We start from the raw sequence: 16,133 nt of genomic DNA, 5'->3' as shown, positions 1-16,133 counted from the left end.
TTGTAGTGCATAGGAATCTCCATATTTTCTTACTATTACCTTGAAATTCAGTCCCTGAAAACCAATCATGACTGTCCAGTTCATCATGGTCTTCAGGGTCCACCATTTCACACCAATTTTTCAGAATTGAATATTTTGTTTAATAGCAGTAATAGGAACACACACACAGTGTTTCCAATACGTTAAGTATAAAGTCAGCATGTTTTCCATCTTGCCTATGTATGACCACTGCCTGAAAGCTAGGAGAAGCTGAAACACTGCGTCTGAGAGCAGGCCCTTCATCCATGAGAATCAGCTCCTTCCAGCCTTTCCAGGGCCTGACCTTTTATTCCCATTATTGTTTCAGTTTCTAAGCAGTCTCCTATCACATTCTCAACAGCAACACGCCAAGCTGCTCAGCCCCCTCACACAATTAAGATAAATGTGAAGAGATGCATAATGGTTTTTTGACTGAGTCATGTCAGACATCTCATCTTACTGGAGGTCTATGCATGAGGCCACGTCAGTCAGGCTGTGTGTTGGGATTATATGATGGACCTGAAGTCATGTAACCAGTGCACGTTGGGGCAAATGATGAGTCCAATGCTGTAGCACAGGGACACAGCATTAAGCAGCATCCCTTTTTCTGCAGCAAAACACCTCGAAATCTCTGCCATTCCTGGACCAGGAAAGAATTTGCAGCTTGTTGCATGACCCTGACAACAAGGCTCAGTGACACTATGTTTTCAAGACATTATGTCTTGAAAACGTTATGTCAAGACACTATGTGTCTTGAAAACATAGTGTCCTAGTCCAGAAGAAAGGACTGACAATGTACAGAAATGGTAAGGATTAAGTTTCTAAACACAGAGAATTAAATTTATCTTGTTCTGTTGCATACCAAGCTGGGAATCACATATAATAACTAGACCTTTGTGCAGCTTATCTAGAAATCAGACTAAGCAACAGCAGCCACTGCATTTCAAGTTGTAACTGAAGAGTAATTGGACTGTTTGCACTTACAGTTTTAAATACCTAAATACCAGGTGGTTCAGCTTTCATGCATACACTCTGACCGGAAGAAATAAAGTACTGATGCAGATGTCAATTTTAAAACCTGTGTCAGAGCAATTTTACCTGCTTATATTATACAATTGCTAGATCAAAAAAGGTTTAGCATATTATGATCAAATATTTTTGCTAAAGAAGATTAAAAGATCACAGTTTAAGCAACTCGTTTTTATGATACAAGTCTCTTTAAAAAGTATTCTTGAGACAGCTCAGATGTTAAGGGGTTGCCCTGGGAAAAGGCTTTGGGAAACCTTTAGAGACCCATGAGGAAATAGTTTCTCCATAGAGAAACAAATTCCAGGTGGCTATCTTAAGTTGAGAAAAAGGTGAAAAATATTTTTCATCAGGTCTTTTTTAAAGTAATGAAAGTGAAGTCATGCCTTCTAGGCAAAGACCTCTCAGTATCTTAGTAGCTAACTCTGGTACAGGCACCTGAGATTATCAGCTGAATACTCCTGATTCTTTCATACACACAATAATAATAAAATACTCAAATATGATTATTATGTATTTATTTTTCCATGGGGTCTTCTTTTCTCTCTCTGTAATCATATTATGATTTAGCTACGCTTATAACCTACCAGACATAAATCTACTGTCTGGTAGGAATTTATATTTTTTGATTCATCTGTTATTTTTATCTTAACATGAACAAAATGGGGCTCCTTTAAGTATTTCTTTCAGGAGAAGAAACGGGTAACAGGTTCAGGCACATCTTTGTAAATAAATCTAAATCTCCAAATTGATTACATGTACAAATCCCGTCTTCCTTGAACATGGAACAAATAAAACAATGGGAGATATCTTTTTCTACCATAATTTTACCCAAAAGTTCTCGGTACAGAATTTTCAGGACTTTTCTGATGATACTTGATGTTCTTCTCCATGTTTTTTTTTTTGTTTGTTTGTTTGTTTGTTTGTTTGTTTGTTTTTGGTGTCTGTGTTTCTTTGGTGTTTCTGCTCTTTCTCTTCCACATACCCCATCTGCAATCAGATCAACCCCTCATGTCTGCATTGACATTAGGCTGTCAGAGGAACTAGTTGCTCACAGAATTCATCCTCATAAATGACAAGTGTTTCGGATGGCAATTTTATGGCTAAAGAAAGCTGTGCCGGAGCTATCCACTCGCTTTAGATAAATTGAAAATAGCCATCACGCCTATTTGTGTCAATGAGCTTCTTCAATTCCCAACAAACAGCAGATGAGCCATTATTTTTTCTGATGAAATACAGGGTATTCTTCCTAAAGGTTAGCAGGAGACACCAGATACCTGAAATGTGACTACAACAGAAGCAACAAGCAGCTCATTGCTATTTAGAACTGAAATAAATAGATGGTGATTCTAAATCTCCAGTTATCTTTTGTCAGCAGCAGTATGCTATTAGGCATTGTATCTGTGCTTCATAATTTACCCCTGGCTGCTAGTTCACACCAATGCGTTACCTTCACTTCTAAAAATAAGAGCTATTGTCTACCCTTCCAGACAATTACAATGATGACTCTATAATGCAGATATAATGAGACAGAATACCAGTACTTAGTGGTATGTTGGCCTATTACTGCATACATTTCAGGTTTCACACCAATATATATTTGATGTGGAGTTATGTCATCTTATTTCTAACACTTGTGTTGTGTCAGCAGCCAGGATAACAGATGGACAAAGGAAAACAAATAGATCAAACCAGTATCTTTTTTTCTCTTTTTTACTGAGGAGAGTGAAGCATCAGCTGTGTAAGACTTGCTGCAAATTCATTAAATGTAAATTTCTGGCAGATATCCTTCGGATGCTTCCCTAGCTTTTGCATTCTAAACATACAGTCAACAGAAGCTGCAAGTAGTTGCCAGCAATCATACATCTTAGCTTCTTGCTCTCCTGCAGTGTTTTCTGTGCTGTCCGGTATTTCCAGATTTTGTTTTGTTCAAGTATCTATCATATCCAAGAGCATTAAATGAGTCATGTACATACTGCCACCTGCTGTGGTTAACCACATCTGAAGCACTACTATTCATTTCAGTGGATTTCATTTTTTTTATCAAGCAAACGGGGCAGCCGTTTGCATTGAGCCAGGCTTACCCTTAAAACTGAAAAAGTATGTTGGCTTCAGCTTGTGCATGTATGCTGTATATAATCACTAAGGAACATCTTTATTTAATTACTTCCTCACTAAGTCATCTGTCTTTGTGCAAAGCGCGTGTAAGACATCCTTCTGACTCCACACGTGCATACTCATGTATGCACATTGGTGAAATCAGGACCTGCAGAAAATAAATAGATATAGATAGATAAATAGATAGATAGATAGATAGATAGATAGGTAGATAGATAGATGAGGGACCAGTGTTTGTCCTCTGGTCACCTCCATCCAATTCCCTTAACGTACAGTGCAGCTGAGGGAAAATTTGGCCCCGACGCCTGTCTTTGAGACTGAGACCAGAGTTCAGGACAGCGTTTGGATGCGTGCAGTCCAGCTGGGGCTGCCACACTGCACGAATCCCTTCACGAGCAGCACAATCACTAGTTTTATTTCCAGGCTGAGTAGTGACGAGCGCTTTATTTTGACACGCGACACCGACGCAGGGCTTTGAACCCAGGATTCAGATTCACGCCCATCCCCATGCTTCAGCAGGCCCAACGACGGCAGATGCCCCTACTGCCCGCACTGCCCCTCTGCAGGGAAAGCTGCCGTGTAAACACACCGGGTGACGGCCTCGCTCCTCCTCCGCCGCGGCTGCGCGCTGCGAGGCGCTGAGGGCGCTCCGGGCCGTGCCGGGCCGGGCTCCTCGGGGCCGCGCCGTGCCCATGCTCCGCAGCGCGCTGCTGCCCGTGGCGCTGTGCCGCCGCCGCGGGGCTGTGCGGGGCTGGAGCTGCAGCTGCGCCCCCCGGGGCTGGCCGGGCGGCGGGACCCGCCCGCGGGACCCCCGGGGGCTGCTCCCGGCGCTGGCCCGGCCCGCGGCCCTGCGGCTGCCGCCCTGCGACCGCCGCCTGCGGGGGGCTGGTGAGCGGCGGGGCGGGCGGGGGAAGGGGAAGGGGGCAGGGGAGGGCAACACCCGGGTCGGTGACACCCGTGTGGGTGACCGGCCTCCTCCTCCTCCTCCTCCTCCTCCTCCTCCTCTCCCAGGTACGTTCTACCAGCACCCCGCCGCCGAGGCTTCCCAAGCCACCCTGGCCAGCGTGTCGCCCGTCTTCGCCGTGGTAAGCGCCGCGCAGGCTTGTGCGGGGTGACGGGTCCGTCAGGGGCGGCTTCCCTGCGGTTTCCCCCCCTACCTCCCCGCGGGGTGTTTCTGGCTCTGAGTTGTCACCTCAAGACTTAAGGGCCGGCTGTGGAGCAGGCGTTTCATCAAGGTGTTTTTCTAAGTTAAAGCATGTGACGGAAGTTTTCTTGCTGCAGGCTTGCTAGTGGCTCCCGCAGTTGTTATTCCTGGGTCACAACAACAGCAACTCCTAAACATACATGTATGTAGGACCTAGGGACAGATTGTCCACATATCCCTTATCAAATGAGCCTGGAGGCTGTTTGCAGGCTGCTTGTTTGACTGTGTCAATGCCACAAGGGGATGCAAGGCCTCCTGTTGGCAATGACGAGCACATTGCGTGCATATGGGCGCGTGTGGGCATGCAATTCGTGTTGCAGCTCCACTGCAGTGCATGCCGAGGTATGTTTTGTTCATGGAAGGTTATTTCTAAAGCCAGCGATACAGAATTAAGCTGCATGGTTTACAAGCAAAAGGGCAAACTTTGATTAAACCAGACCTTGCAGTTTTTCCAGTGAATTAATTTTGCCAGGAGATAAGCGTTACAATTAATCAGGATGGCAAATGCTAAGAAAAGAAGGATGCCAGTTACCATCTGAATGCTGTTCTAATAATACTTGACATGGACACAGGGCCTAACTACCCCACTTGTGTTACTCTTTTAAAATTTTACATATATTTTTTTCTGACAACACCAGAGGAAATGGCAAAATGGGTAATCCAGAATGTAGGGTACCCTTTTGTGCCAAAACACATCTGATCCTCTGGAAATCACCTCCTTTCCAAGGCTTACATGGGAACATCATCGTGCAGATGACACTAGTTTTGGGTTGGTGTATGGACAAACACAGTGAAATATATGGCAGTTTGGGGCAAACTTTTTCATAGTTTGGATGAACAGTGAAGAGAGGGTATAAAAAATTACTATTTCCTCATCATATATTTTCCATTTGACCCCTGGGCAAGTGCAAGCAATTTCAGATGGTTTGTGCTTATTTAATAGTAATCATGTGGGGGAAAAAAAATATATTTTTTTCACTTTTCTAGATGAAGCTCGACAAAGAGGGGAATACTACCTTTTTTGGTGAGTTTCCATTGTATTTTCCTTTTTTTTTTTTCTCTTGTCCAATACGGAAAAGCCCAGTTGAGTATCTACATGGGGTAGAAGATTGTTTTAAGTCTACTTCACTGTGCTTATTAATTTGCCATGTTGCAATGTCTCCTCTGTTTTGCTGCCTTCTGTAGGCCTTCATAGCATCTTCATCATTACAGTATTTGTATAATTTTAATTAATATCATTTTCCCACCCTGCTATTTACCCTCCTGTAGAGTTATGTGTACTTGCTCAAATCAGCCACTTGGCTTCTGACATTAAATTAATTACCATGGGCAACTTCTTCACTTCCATCTAGAATTTTTCTCTTTCTGCTCAAGATACAAACTTTTAAACTTCATAACAAATAAGGAATGAATTGAGGAATGAATGCGAGAAAAACAGTTTTAAAGACAGTATAGCTCTTTTTGTTTTGTGAGACTGAGTAAAAGACTAACAGTTTTAAAGACAGTATAGCTCTTTTTGTTTTGTGAGACTGAGTAAAAGACTAAAATGTAATTTCAGGACATACATGCTTGTCCCCTAGATGTCTTCATCTAATAATATTTTTATGATAGAAAAAAAGAAAACAGAATTGTACCAGGAATTGGGTCTTCAAGCTCGAGATCTAAGATTTCAACACCTCATGAGCATTGCAACTAGGAACAACAGGATCATCATGCGAATGGAGGTAATGGTTTCCCTATAAACTTTAAGAGCAACTTTCTATGACATGTAACCTAACAATAAATGTGTCTTTGAAGCTGTGGCTAGCAATCAGAGGAATGGGTTTACGAGAAATACTTATTAATGAGCATTTTGCTAGTTGGGCACAGGAGAAACAGTATGAACTTGATCATAGAAGTAAAGACTAAAAAATGACCAGGAGCCACTTCTTGACCTTACCCCCATTATCACAAGGCTACCTCTGAATACTCTAGAGTTTTTGTGCCTGAAAAGACATTTGAAGAGTGGCTTTTATCAATGCCTAAATTACTTAATGTACTACATAGTCAGGAACAGAGAGAAATCTTCAGAGGTTTTATTTCGGACTACCACATGTATGCTGTCTCTTTCAGTTCTTGAAGGCTGTCATAACACCAGAGTTTCTTCTGATACTAGATTATCGTAATTTAAATCTGGAACACTGGCTCTTCAACGAACTAGCATCTCAGCTCGCCGGAGAAGGTCAGCTAGTTACATATTCCCTGCCCTTTGAATTCCGAGCCATAGAAGCAATCCTGCAGTACCGGGTGAGCTGTCTGGCTTTTAAGTTGTTTTCAAAGTTGTTGCTTCATAGAAAATATAGTATGATTTTATTCTTATGTTAATATGTATACATACATGTTTTATATGTATTCCACGCTTATTATAGAAGCTCTTTATTGGTTTGGGGTTTTGTTGGTTTAATTTTCTAAAGTTTTTGTGTGTTTGTGTTTTCATCCCCTCCCCAAAAAAATGCTAACTGGAAAATTCATTATTGCAACAACTTACATAAGGATGTGGTGGCTTCACCATTGTTTGGAGATACAAAACCAAATTATCCTACCTTTCTAAAGACTGAAATAGAATGATATGCAGAAGCACTGAGGTTTTTTTGGCTCTTGGGTAGGAGTCAGATAGCGAGTTACAGCTAATCTGTGCTAGCTAATGGTGATATGACATTTCTAGATAAATAATATTTTGTCTTTTGTTAGTGTGATTATGAATGATTTTCAGTTCAGTGCAAATCACTATTATAAAATACTGTATTTCACATTGGCATTATCTGTCTGTAAGTGGCACCATATTTTCAGGGTACTTGAAAGGAAACTGTTAACTGCCTGTTACTATGAATTCTGTGTTTGGAGACAGGAACCAGTTGCCCTGGCCATTCTAAAGGTATTGCTTTAATTCTTATGAAGGATCATGTTGTTATCTAGATCAGCAAACTGCAGGGGAGACTTAACACTTTGCAGCCTCAGATCCTTGAGACACTGGAAGCTCTAGTGGACCCCAAGCTTTTGTCTGTGGATAGGAGTAAACTACACATTCTCCTTCAAAATGGCAAGAGGTAAATAAAGAGTAAGCTGTGAAGAGACTACAAGATGACCATAGAAAATTATATGCAATGAAAAGTTAGAAAAATGGTATCTGGTATGGATTTCATAGATTACTGTCATGCTGGGTTGTGTATCTTATTGATGAATGTTAAAATCAGTGTGTGAAATACCTAGTGATATGGGAAAAAAAACAGAAAATCTGTCGTGATTTGTCAGAAATACAGTCAGGTTTCTTAAATAGCACTTAATAGAACAAAATAACATCTAAGAGATAACATTAAGATCTGATAGAACAAAACGTTCCTTATAATATCAAAAAAGGTTAGCCATTGGTTCTGTCCTTAAGTTTACTTCATGTATTATCCTGTCTTAAAGGACAGTGCAAAAATGCACTCCCTGCATGAGTGCTTACTTTTTTTCTGAGTTTCTTGTAAATATATCCAGAAAACACAGCTGAATCCCTTTCAGTGTTTGTGCATTGCTCGCTGGTTCATGGATATATTACCACCACTGCTGAATGTGTGGCCTCTAGAGAGTTTTATTTAAAGCACCTCTCAGAACCCTTCAAAGAACTCTTCCCTGGCAGTCAGTCTGGCAAGGGTGCTGGCAAAATCATCTAAAGATTACCTTTATGCGTTGGTGCCAGTGGGATTACTTGACTTCTTGCCTGTTCTTTCTTCAGCTTGTCAGAACTGGAAACAGATCTTAAAGTTTTCAAAGAAACAATTCTGGAGATTCTAGATGAAGAAGAATTAATAGAAGAGCTCTGTCTATCTAAATGGACTGATCCACAAGTATTGTATGTATATTATGACACCATATACTTTTTTAAAAGCGTGTTTTATTTAAGGAGAACTTGAACACTAATCTGGATGTTCCCCTCCAAAAAGCAGAATGAAAAAGACTTAAAATTTTTAAAGCCCCGATGTTAGTCACTTCACAAATGGTTGTATCCACCGTTCTGGAGAGGAGGTTCAGTAGCACTAGTCATATACGCAGTTACAAATAGTTCTTGGCGTAGTAGACCAGTTCATCTAGTATGCATTGGGGTGGGAGCAGGATGGCAGCAGGAAAAAAAGCAAATGCAGTAAATTCCAGTACAAATTAACGCTTCCTGGGAGAATTTTTTTCAGTTTCACCAACAAAACAAAGCAGCAGTTTTTAAAATTTGTCTTGAATGAGTCAGACACCACACTTCCTTTTGTAAGAAGTGATCTGAATGCCTTGTTTCCAGCTTTTTGCTCACCAGCAGAAGTCGTAGGAAGGAAGCTTTGGGGCAATGTAAGTGCACCTGTAAGAGTGGCATTTAAGTAAAAACATACACAAAGAAATAGTCCTGATGAAGGATCACACACATCATTAGAAGCGCTGGTCACTTTAAACAAAAACTAAAAAGCAAAAATATAATGTATGTCATATCCTAGTGCTTTAGGATGAGCCGTGTTTAGATCTTGGGCATACAAATGTGTTCTCTTTTTAAGCAGAGAACAAAAAATACCTTTTAGGTCCTTTGTGAGGCATAATACTTATGCCTAGCCACATTATGTGTGGGTATATTAATACTGTTCACGCAGTAGTGTGTTTGCAGTCAGGAAATAAGTTTCTTGCCCTGCAGAGTTTAGTCTAAATGTACGATATAAACTCTGTACTCCGTAATTGGGATGCAGTTTGCATTTCTACTGCATCTACTGGAGCAGTATTGGGAGGGCTCTTGAATTCTCACATCAGGACAAGCCTGGAGTCACCTCTTCAAGCTGCCACCATTGCACAAAAGTGCAAGAGGTGATGGGAGGTTGTGAAGACTGCTGGAGCCATACAACAGGATGTTGTGAGGCAGTCCATGCATGAGGCATACTGGCAAATGCTAGCCATGGCAGCGTGTTTGCAGACAGGCTGGCAGTGTGGGCCCAGGATACAAGTGATGAATTCAAGAAGCCTATCTGGAAGAACCCAGATAGGAGGCACATTGATGCAGGAATGGTGAGCTGAAACCAGAAAGAAAAGATGAGGCAGGCATTCTATCTTTGTGTGAAGGAACAGCAGAGAATCAAAGACTCAGGAGACAGATGGAGGCCAATTAATGAAAACAAATCAGATGGCAGGTGTTTTTAAGCTTTTATGCCTGTTGTTTCCCTTTTAGTACCTACTGAAGAGCCAGTATAAAGATACTTATCAAATAGGATCTTGAGCTGAATCTGTAATACAATAGATAGTGTTCAAAGTTTTCAAATCCCCAACCCTGCTCCTCTGAATGAAGTAAAAACCTCTAGGTTTGAAGGGCTTTGAAATCAGGCTGGCTAACTCAGTTTCAGCCCCGTAAGAGAGAAACTAGGATTGCTGTTAAATGTCCCTGGGGACCTTAAGTGGGTTGATTCTTAAGATACAGCACTAACTTCCATGAGAAACCATTTCAGAGAGGTTCCATTAACAGTCAGCAATGCCCCAAGGAGATTCTGTAGAAAGTTCAGTCTGTCTAGAGAAATTGAGATCATACCACAAAAGTAAAATGGTTGAAGAATCATCCTGGCTTTGCTGCTAGTTTCAGTGTTCTCCTGGATCTTGGGTACCTTTTGTCTACGTAATGAAGAATCCGGCACACCCCTAAAAAATTACCTATCTGTTCTAGAGAAGGCTGGTGATCCAGCATTCTGGACAATGCAGTAAGATGGAAGTCTCAGACATACTTTACTTAGGAGAGCAGCATCTTCCACTTGACACTCACTCTTAAGCAGCTTCATGCTCCCAAAAAGTTTTGCAGTAATTACTGTGTATAGCTGAAGCACCTTACAACTAAACTTTTTTAATATATGCCTAAGACACATCCCTAACCATGTGATTATGTATGTGTTGACTTTTGGTTCTGTTTTATTCTTGTGGTTTTTGACTGCGCCATTATCAACTTCCACCACTTGAGGGCACCAAAAAACTAAGTTTTATCTTTCCCCAAATGTCAGCACTTACTTGATAATGTTTTAATAGCTGAAAAAGTAGAATTCGTGTTGCTATGCATGCCTTGAGCACATCAAATGCTAACTCAAAATAACTGACTGCCTGTACTGATCAGCTAATTTAAAAATATATGCCTTTTATTTTATGCCATCGGTATTGATGGAGGACTCCTTTGTAACTTAAAAGATTGGATTTTGAGATTTAGTGTCAGTACTCTATTGGCTGTCAGCTGCAACTCTTCTATGTGCCTTGTCTTTAACGCATCAGCAATGCATGTTAATACAACATGTATATAACCAAAAAAATACAAATTGTTGCACGCAGTGAGGAGAGCACATCTGGGATTGACCATGCAGAAGAAATGGAACTGCTGCTGGAGAACTATTACCGACAAGCAGAAGATCTTGCAAACGAAGCTCGTGAACTCAGGGTATTGATTGATGACTCGGAAAGCATAATCTTTATCAACCTGGACAGGTAAGCTATGCTGTCTGTTGTAGTGTCAAAAGCTGAGCAGAATGTAATGCAGCCTGTTCTTTCTCAAATCACTGCCAATAAAGGAAGGCTGGGGATTTCCATTTTCATGAGGGTTTGAATGGACTTGCAGTCACAGCAGAAGAAGCTGCATTGCACTTTTTTATCACTGAACCAGATAAAGCAAAGCAACAAAACACCCTAATTAGTAATATGTAAAAACCTCTGTAGCCTAGGTAATGGTTTTCACCAGCAGGTGAAACTAAGCCACTCTGAGATCCTTTTGGGGAACTACTCACTAAAGAAAATGTCTGCAAATTTAGGGCCAAAATAAGAGCAAACTTTTCTGAGTATAATTTTAATTTAGTAAAAGTGTTTATTTAAATAAGAGTCTGGCTAGGCTTCTCAGCTGTTCAGTACAAGTTGCATTATCACCCTATGCCATGATTCAAAAACAAAGAATTTTGGAGCAAGTATTTTATTTATGTGTGCTGCAGTTTTCACCACAAGTTGTCTTTTTAACTGAAAAGTAATTGTAGCTTGCATTTGCAAGCACATGCCACCTTGCCTTTGAGGTGAATATTTAATAATTCTGTCTGCTCTTTACTGAGGAATTATCTGTATAAGCAATTGGTGAATGCTGTATCAGGAAGCCACAGAAATTATTCAGCTCTTCCCAGAAATATAGAATTCTACAAAACAGGCTTAAGTTTATAGTCTTCAGTCTTTACTGACTTTGCTTTGTAAGTATATTCATTTGCAAGATAACAGTAAATTTTTGTTGGCTGTGACTATTGACATAACTTTCAGTAAATTAGTAGTGAGAGAGAGAAATTTCCGTGGAATTTAACTTCTAGTATGTGCATATACCTCTAAAAAGTGAGTAACCCCTGTCAGCTGATGATTATGCAGAACCTACTGCCTTAAATGTACACTCATGCAGCAATTTCAAAGCAAGTCTCTTTTATACTGTTGTTTCGTGTGCTTACTAATTCTGTCATGACTTCCTCTATTTAATTGTTTGGTTTTAATGCATACTGGATGGAATTTGAGAATTTATGCAGCAGAACAATTTTTGGGTTCCCCTTACAGATGTTTCTCCCTTCTTTAGCCACCGTAATGTGATGATGAGACTGAACTTGCAGCTGACTATGGGGACTTTCTCTCTCTCTCTCTTTGGACTCATAGGAGTTGCATTTGGTATGAACTTGGAGTCATCTCTTGAAGAGGTAAGGAATGAGTGCTGCTTTTATCAGTGACATAAAACATGGGCACTCTTATAGTGCATTTTACGTCCAGTACAACTCCATTCCAGACTTGCATTAATGTGTGAAGCAAGATAATGTAGCATGGGGCCCTATGTGTCACCTTTTTGAGAGCAAATTACTTCATGGCTAATTGCACAGTATAGCAGGCTTTTTTGTCTATGTAATGTCCAAGGGAAAGAAATGAGAAGACAACAGTATAGTTGAAAAAGGACTAACTGTACAACAATGTTCGTGTTTCTTTAATAATCATCAGTGCTTCTGAAAAAACAAGCTTTGTCTTCCAAATATAAAGCTATCTGGCAAGCAGCCAGAGGGTGTTCCCTACACACCAGAGGAGATACTCTACTGTTGATTACATGGTTATTCCTATATCAAGGGCAGTATTTATAATTGGATGTGCTGTCTTAAAATGACTAAATAAATAAAAACACAGAAAGACCTCTTCCTTTAAAGTCTATTAAATAGAAGTCCTTTAAACAGAAGGCTTGAATTTCCAAACTCCTGGTGAAGGATGGAAAACTGCATGGGACGGTAACAGAATACATTAAGGTGATTCCTAAATAAAACGTTTTGCTATAAAACAGTCCTTTTCCGTGGTAGGGTTTGTCTGTTGATAGTGGAGGGTTTACCACTTCCCTGCCATAAAGGACAAGAAAACTGGTGGGGAGTGACAGATGATGTTTGGATAAATCCCTGAAGCAAGAGTTGCCTAACTAATGGGGATGTTCTGTTTTTAGGACCCCAGAATATTTTGGCTGGTGACTGGGATTATGTTTCTGGGAAGTGGCCTGATATGGCGGCGCTTGCTTTCCTTCCTTGGGCGGCATCTAGAACCTTCACTACCTCCTCATGTACGTATGGCTGGCTAGGATTTCTGCTTCATACTCTGTATGTACAATTCATCTCTAAAGCAGCAAATAAACAGTTGTAGAGGGGTGCGTCATAGAGCTTGCAGGGAGTTAAGCTAAGTCAGTGTTTCTTGACTTGACAAAGGAGAAGGTTCTCCCTACCTGGACTGAAAGAGGCAGGAGGTCCAACTCTGGCAAAGATGTATTTGAGCAGTAAGATACTGTGTGCTGTTGCTAAAGTGAAGCTGCAGGCTCTCTGAGAGATGTCATATTCACTTTCACCTAGCAGCCCAAGGGAAGCTGAGACTAATGGTAGAAGCAGCCCTAATTTGCCCTCTGAGCTCCTGCAGAAGTCCCTTTGTGGTGAGGGACATAAGGGATGCTGTCCTCCTCCTTCCATGTGCATACTAACTCTGTATCTGTGGTCCCTCTCATAAAAGAGAAGATGAAAATGAAAGGAAGATGAGGACAGGTACTAGCTGCAACATCTCTCTGAAGAATGGTTCCATGGTTGCGATGTCCTGACTCCCAATCAGAAGTTTGCAATAGCCATCTTCTTTGCCACTGATGCTGATGGCATTGTAGAGCCATGTCACCAAGCTGTATGAAAATTTCTAAGGAGGCAGTCTTCAGATTAGCAAAATTTTGTATGAGTCATTTGCCATGTTCACTACCTTTTGCTACCAAAACATACAGGAGTGTATTGTCTGCTTATGTTCTGAATAATTATAACACAGAAGTATCAGTGGATTCAAAAGTTAAGTTCCTACAAGTGACCAAAGAAAGAGAGACCAAGATAAACTCCCCTTTTTCCCTCCACTCTCTTGCTTGTTAAGAGGCAGATGGAAGTAGTTTGTTAATTGTTGACTATGGCTACAATTGACTGATTATTCTCAAGTGTTGCTCAAGACTAAGACATACTGACTCTGGCTTGGAGAAATGTACTGAAAGGGATAGGAGGGAGGAGCCAGAGACTGTCCTTGAACATCAGAGAAAAAGCAGGATTCGGACCTCTCTAAATCTTGATTTCCTTCTCCTATATATAGAGCAGCTTCTCCTGTAACTAAAGGCTATTTTGTATCTTGCCTAGGTTCCTGCAGTTTTGAGAAAATCACAGCCAGCAGCTCAAAGAGTGGAGATAAAGAATGACCTTAAAGCAGAAACATTTGGGTTGAGCAGAAGCACGCTGACAAACCAATAAGAACAGCAGGAAGAAAGAGACTTTTACTGTTACGGGGCAGACTTTGGACACTTATATTTGTTCTTCCTTACTGAAAACCTTAAGAATTTCTAAACTTTAATTTAATATATATTTTGTGCCAAAAACCTATGGTGAGATTTCAATACTTACACACAAAAAGAGGGAAAGAGCGACATGTTTTCCACAATAGTTTCACCGCCACTCCATGTATGTTCCATTAGATTTCAGTATCACATATACATACTCATTTTAAGTGTTTCTGTCAAACACTAAACTCAGGTAATGGTCTTTCTAAAGAGCAGCATTAAGCATAAGCTTAAAGGATGACAGCAGTCAGCTAATTAATCAGTAATTCTCGTTCTGAACTGCAGGTTTAGCAACTTGCCTTCAATTATCTAAGAAAAAATCTACCCCAAAAGTGCCCTTTTTTTTTTTCTTTTTCTTTTTTTAAAGCCCTACTTAATTGGAGAGAATTAATTTTCCTAAGCAAAAAGTATACCTGCATCCCTTGTGAAGCACTACTTCAAAATTGACAGTAACCAAAAATAATACTTTTTCTTCTTCTTTTAGTGAGCTTTGAAACACGACTACTTATTTTGGGTATTCTGTAACAATTACTTTACCTCTGAACTCTCAGGGCATAGTTCTCTACTGGCTTCTCTCAGTCCGTAAAGGGAGTATGAAAGTCTTCCAAATCAGGTCACTGTCTAGTTTTTTGTTTGGGATTTTTTAACCTCAGTAACATACAGTGAGTTGCTCCTTGGGTGCCACCAGACAGATCACTGTACTTGCAGGGATTGAAAAGACAACCATAGCTGTGAACTCAAAACAAGTCCAGAATAGAAATAAAGAGTACAAAAATCAGGATTATGCAGGCCCATGGTCATTGTATGGTTTAAATCTGTTGTACTAAATTATTTTCAAATGGTTGCTCTTGCTCTGTATGAGACTTCAACTACAGATACAAAAGGCATGAAAAGGCGAGAAAATTAATGGGCTTTGTAATGCTTTTAAGATTATAGGTGAACATTTTGCAGCCTTTAGTTGTAACAGATAGATCTGTTTAAAAAGAAAGAGCACAGGTCCTAAACTGAGCAATGTAGCGGAAAAAACAGTGGCTCTCATACCATTGCTGATAAACTCCAAGAAAGTGCAGTGAGAGAAGGGATACGGATGTGATGTTTTCAAGCAAGTAATAGTTGCATTAGGCCAGAACTCAAATGTGTTGATACAGCTGTTTGGGAGTCTTTCACATATGCTTTCCAAGCTCTTTCCTCTGTACAGTGAGACCTCTGCATAGCATATTGCCTCCTTTTCCTGTACATAAGTGACTTAAAGCAGAATAAAAGCACTGAGAGAAAGACAGTTCTGTTACAAGACTGCCTTTCATTTTACAGACCTATACAAACTTTTAACGGTTTTCATGCAATTCGAGTAACGAAATGAGTTAATGTGCAACAAAATTACCCAGAGATCATATATAGAAAAAATAAAGCCAGTGGAGACCGTATGTTAAGAACAGAATTGTTCCAGAACATACTGGTATCAACAATTTTAGTTTAAAAAAAAAAAACATTTTTTTTCTGCCCTTATAAATGCACTGCTTGTTTTGCCTCATACCACTATTTATAGATTTGCAAGGTAAGTACAGTGCTCAGTGCTCCCAGTTCCATCTGGTTACTGCTTTCGTAAAGTTCAGTTTTCTAAGTAACAGCTGTGTGGTTATTTTTTCTATTATCTGAGCAAGTTAGGTCCCCAAAATAGATGGCAGAACACATCAAGCTAATGTTTACCTTGTCATCTTTTTTTAAAGACAACCTTCCTGAGAGAGTTCTTAACAAGGTAAGTTGAGATGTGTTATCCTTGGAGTATGGCATTTAGAAATCTGTGTTATTCCACTGACTTGTGTTACTTAAAATAAAAGTAATGCCTTATGTTTGTGACAGAGGCAA

General features: G+C 40.3%; 1 protein-coding gene across 1 annotated transcript; it reads left to right on the top strand.

The window, feature by feature from the left end:
- The first annotated feature begins 3,802 nt into the window (after nucleotides 1-3,802).
- Nucleotides 3,803-15,554, top strand: MRS2 (magnesium transporter MRS2). The gene is made up of 11 exons (XM_082755197.1): nucleotides 3,803-4,050; nucleotides 4,174-4,247; nucleotides 5,354-5,390; nucleotides 5,978-6,090; nucleotides 6,479-6,652; nucleotides 7,322-7,452; nucleotides 8,124-8,240; nucleotides 10,715-10,867; nucleotides 11,976-12,093; nucleotides 12,870-12,983; nucleotides 14,071-15,554. Exons 1-11 carry the CDS (start codon nucleotides 3,855-3,857, stop codon nucleotides 14,179-14,181), a joined length of 1,338 nt encoding a protein of 445 aa, XP_082611323.1. The 5' UTR covers nucleotides 3,803-3,854; the 3' UTR covers nucleotides 14,182-15,554.
- The last annotated feature ends 579 nt before the right edge of the window (nucleotides 15,555-16,133 follow it).

The sequence above is a fragment of the Aythya marila genome (assembly GCF_965140915.1).
Source record: "Aythya marila genome assembly, chromosome: 2".
NCBI classification, from domain to species: domain Eukaryota; kingdom Metazoa; phylum Chordata; class Aves; order Anseriformes; family Anatidae; genus Aythya; species Aythya marila.
The sequence above is the reverse complement of the archived record's forward strand: the minus strand, read 5'-3'. Positions and strand labels throughout refer to the sequence as shown.